A 4690-nucleotide genomic window follows, 5' to 3' on the forward strand; every position below is an offset into this window, starting at 1 on the left:
GAGAGAGAGGGAGGAGAGAGAGAGAGAGGGAGAGAGAGAGAGAGGGAGGAGAGAGAGAGGGAGGAGAGAGAGAGAGGGAGGAGAGAGAGAGAGAGAGAGGGAGGAGAGAGGGAGAGAGAGAGAGAGGGAGGAGAGAGGGAGGAGAGAGGGAGAGAGAGAGAGAGGGAGGAGAGAGGGAGGAGAGAGGGAGAGGGAGGAGAGAGGGAGAGAGAGGAGAGAGAGAGAGAGGGAGGAGAGAGAGAGAGAGAGACCACCCACGGGCTCGAGCGTGCGCCGCGCGTCACGTGCGGCAGGTGGAGCTCCTCGCGCGCCCGGTCCCGGTCCTCGCGCGCACACACCGGAGCCGCTCCAGCATAGTTGATCTGAGCCCGACACACGGAGCTCCCTCTGCCCTCTGTACACTCCTCTGCCCGGCCACGCTCCTCCAGCAGCCCCCGGTGTCTGCGCCTCTCCGTGCCCGCGCTGCACGCTCCTCTCCCCGGTGCAAGGCTCCCGCGGCGCTCGGTGAAGATGCTGCGGTGACAGGAGCCCGGAGCCGAGGCTGGGGGCTCCTCTGGCGGCTCCTGCTCCGGTGTGCGTCCCCCTCCAGCGGGGGCATGAGGCGTGCGTGTCGGCGGCTCGCGGTGGCCGTGGCGGTGCTCGTGTGGCTCGGGGCGCTCGTGTATCTGCTGGTGCTGAGCCGGAGGAGGCTCCCGGAGCTCGGCGGCGGGACGGCGGGAGCAGCGCAGCCCGGGAACACACAGGTAAAGGGCGGACACGCGGGGTCCGGGGGTCCGAGGGTCCGAGGATCTGAGGGTCCGAGGGTCCGAGGGTCCGAGGGTCCGAGGGTCCGAGGGTCCGAGGGTCCGAGGGTCCGAGGGTCCGAGGGTCCGAGGGTCCGAGGGTCGGGGAGTTTAAACTTAGTGCAATCTAACTACCAACAGTTTCTCTTTCGTCTTTTTCCTCTTGGTCTTTTTTCAATTGTGTTTATTTTTATTCTTTAAATATAAAAGAGCTTTCATAGTCTGATTTCTGCGGTTATCCGATTACTCTTCACATGAAAAATCAGCCCAAAACCAAGAGAAAATGTTACGCATTTGAAGTGTTTTTGAGCTTTCGTGATCAGATTTCTCTTGAAAAACACGTCATAATAATAATAATGATTGACTCTGATTATTGTTCATAAATATGTCTTTATTTTGAATCGAGCGTTTGGATCGATAAATGTTTGAATAAACCAGATCCGAGGTATTTTTCTGCTGTATTTTTACCTTTAACTTCAAATACACAAAGTCTAAAGCATTTGACTCTGCTGGAAGTATACTTGAGAATACTGAATACCTGCAAATACATGTATGTGTAACGTGTTCTGTCACTGTGTGTTCTGAGTACTTGGAATACTTTCACGCATCGTATTATAAATATATTTATAATAATATAGTGTGAAAACGTGTTCATTCATAAGAGAAAAGAACATTTACTCTCGTTTCTCACCATTTCACTCACGTTTGAAGCTTTTTCTGAATATTACTGCGTTTTCTGAATATGACTGCATTTTCTGAATATTACTGCATTTTCTGAATATTACTGCTTTTTCTGAATATTACTGCTTTTTCTGAATATTTCTGCGTTTTCTGAATATTACTTTAGGGATATTAAACAAATGTAATATTCAACCAATCCATAAATATAAATGCTAAACCATAAAATGCATTATCAAAAAGTTAAATTATTCACTGAAATTATCTTTAGACATTTGAACAGAGCAGAACAACAACAACAAAACAACAATATCATATCATTGTATTTTATTTATTTATTTTATTATTATTATTTATTATTATTATTATTATGTATTTATTTTATTATTATTCATTTATCAATTTGATTATTGTTATGATTATTTATTATTATGTTTTCTTTCTTTCTTTGATTGAACAGAACTGACATAAAAACACTTTATTCTCTCTTTATTTTCACTGTTTTGACTCTTTGGCGTTTTTGTCTGAAAAGTCGAATCGTTAAGAATCGTATCTTTAATTTAACTCCATGTTTTATTATATTTGCTGTAATAAGTACATTTAGGCCTCAACAGTCAAACTACAGCGAGTGAATAATACGTTGTGCTTTATTTAAGCTGTAGTTCTCTTTAGTCAGAGTTTATTGAGTTTGTGTCTGAGAAGAGTTCGATTTTTGTGTAAAATGCCTCGTTTATCAGTAAATTCATGTTAAAGATGAATCAACTAATTATGACACGTCGACTCTAAAAAACGTCCATTTTGAAGATTTTCTGTAACAAACAGTTTTTAGCTTTTTTGTTTAATCTGTTCATCCTTTGTTTTCATCTGTTCATCCTTTGTTTTCATCTGTTCATCCTTTGTTTTTATCTGTTCATCCTTCGTTTTTATCTGTTCTTCCTTTGTTTTTATCTGTTCATCCTTTGTTTTTATCTGTTCATCCTTTGTTTTTATCTGTTCATCCTTTTTTTTATCTGCTCATCCTTTGTTTTTATCTGTTCATCCTTTGTTTTTATCTGTTCATCCTTCGTTTTTATCTGTTCTTCCTTTGTTTTTATCTGTTCATCCTTTTTTTATCTGTTCATCCTTTGTTTTTATCTGTTCATCCTTTGTTTTTATCTGTTCATCCTTCGTTTTTATCTGTTCTTCCTTTGTTTTTATCTGTTCATCCTTTGTTTTTATCTGTTCTTCCTTTGTTTTCATCTGTTCATCCTTTGTTTTCATCTGTTCATCCTTTGTTTTCATCTGTTCATCCTTTGTTTTTATCTGTTCATCCTTTGTTTTTATCTGTTCATCCTTTGTTTTTATCTGTTCATCTTTTTTTTATCTGTTCATCCTTTGTTTTTATCTGTTCATCCTTTTTTTTATCTGTTCATTCTTTGTTTTTATCTGTTCATTCTTTGTTTTTATCTGTTAATCCTTTGTTTTTATCTGTTCATCCTTTGTTTTCATCTGTTCATCCTTTGTTTTTATCTGTTCATTCTTTGTTTTTATCTGTTCATCCTTTGTTTTTATCTGTTCATCCTTTGTTTTTATCTGTTCATCCTTTGTTTTTATCTGTTCATCTTTTTTTTTATCTGTTCATCCTTTGTTTTTATCTGTTCATCCTTTTTTTTATCTGTTCATTCTTTGTTTTTATCTGTTCATTCTTTGTTTTTATCTGTTAATCCTTTGTTTTTATCTGTTCATCCTTTGTTTTCATCTGTTCATCCTTTGTTTTTATCTGTTCATTCTTTGTTTTTATCTGTTCATTCTTTGTTTTCATCTGTTCATCCTTTGTTTTTATCTGTTCATCCTTTGTTTTCATCTGTTCATCCTTTGTTTTCATCTGTTCATCCTTTGTTTTTATCTGTTCATCCTTTGTTTTCATCTGTTCATCCTTTGTTTTTATCTGTTCATTCTTTGTTTTCATCTGTTCATCCTTTGTTTTTAGCAGTTTTGTGAGTTTTTCCACAGACGAGTTTCACTGAAGCAGAAACGTGTCTGAACTTTGACCCTGAAGAAGTCTGAGGCTAAACGAGTGGAAACAGCAACAGCGCGAGTAAAGGAACGATTAAGACTTTTACTGAGAGAGAGAGAGAGAGAGAGAGAGACAGGGGGAGGGGAGGGAGGAAGAATGAGGAAGAGTGGAGGAAGAGAGGAGGAAGAGAGTAGGAAGAGTGGAGGAAGAGTTGAGGAAGAGAGGAGGAAGAGTGAAGGTAGAGAGGAGGAAGAGTATAGGAAGAGAGGAGGAAGGGTATAGGAAGAGTTGAGGAAGAGTTGAGGAAGAGTTGAGGAAGAGTTGAGGAAGATTGGAGGAAGATTGGAGGAAGAGTTGAGGAAGAGAGGAGGAAGAGAGGAGGAAGAGAGGAGGAAGAGTATAGGAAGAGAGGAGGAAGAGAGGAGGAAGGGTATAGGAAGAGAGGAGGAAGAGAGGAGGAAGAGTGAAGGAAGAGAGGAGGAAGAGTGAAGGAAGAGAGGAGGAAGAGAGGAGGAAGAGAATAGGAAGAGTTGAGGAAGAGTGGAGGAAGAATGAGGAAGAGTGGAGGAAGAGAGGAGAAAGAGGAGGAAAGTGGAGGAAGAGAGGAGGAAGAGTGAAGGATGAGTGAAGGAAGAGTTGAGGAAGAGTGCAGGAAGAGAGGAGGAAGAGAGGAGGAAGAGTGAAGGGAGAGTTGAGACAGTGGAGGAAGAGTGGAGGAAGAGTGCAGGAAGAGAGGAGGAAGAGTATAGGAAGAGTTGAGGAAGTGTGGAGGAAGAGTTGAGGAAGAGTGGAGGAAGAGTTGAGGAAGAGTGGAGGAAGAGTTGAGGAAGAGTGGAGGAAGAGTTGAGGAAGAGTGAGGGAAGAGAGGAGGAAGAGTATAGGAAGAGTTGAGGAAGAGTGGAGGAAGAGAGGAGGAAGAGTGAAGGAAGAGAGGAGGAAGAGTTGAGGAAGAGTGGAGGAAGAGTTGAGGAAGAGTGAGGGAAGAGAGGAGGAAGAGTAGAAGAAGAGAGGAGGAAGAGTGAAGGAAGAGAGGAGGAAGAGTGGAGGAAGAGAGGAGGAAGAGTTGAGGAAGAGTGCAGGAAGAGAGGAGGAAGAGTGAAGGAAGAGTGGAGGAACAGTGGAGAAAGAGAGGAGGAAGAGTGGAGGAAGAAAGGAGGAAGAGAGGAGGAAGTGTATAGGAAGGGTGAAGGAAGAGTGGAGGAAGAGTGCAGGAAGAGAGGAGGAAGAGTTGAGG

The 4690-nt window shown here is 41.9% G+C and overlaps 1 protein-coding gene across 1 annotated transcript in view; it reads left to right on the plus strand.

Annotated features, from left to right (window-relative positions):
* Nucleotides 1-387: 387 nt before the first annotated feature.
* Nucleotides 388-4690, plus strand: part of galnt14 (UDP-N-acetyl-alpha-D-galactosamine:polypeptide N-acetylgalactosaminyltransferase 14 (GalNAc-T14)) — a 223414-nt gene continuing 219111 nt past the window's right edge. The window contains exon 1 of the mRNA XM_072449514.1: nucleotides 388-743. Within this exon, the coding sequence (XP_072305615.1) occupies nucleotides 597-743 (147 nt within the window). The 5' untranslated portion in view covers nucleotides 388-596. The remainder of the gene's footprint in view (nucleotides 744-4690) is intronic.

This window comes from Eucyclogobius newberryi, unplaced genomic scaffold, assembly GCF_026437365.1.
Source record: "Eucyclogobius newberryi isolate DKJ021-1_F unplaced genomic scaffold, fEucNew1.0.hap1 SCAF_1, whole genome shotgun sequence".
NCBI classification, from domain to species: Eukaryota; Metazoa; Chordata; class Actinopteri; order Gobiiformes; family Gobiidae; genus Eucyclogobius; species Eucyclogobius newberryi.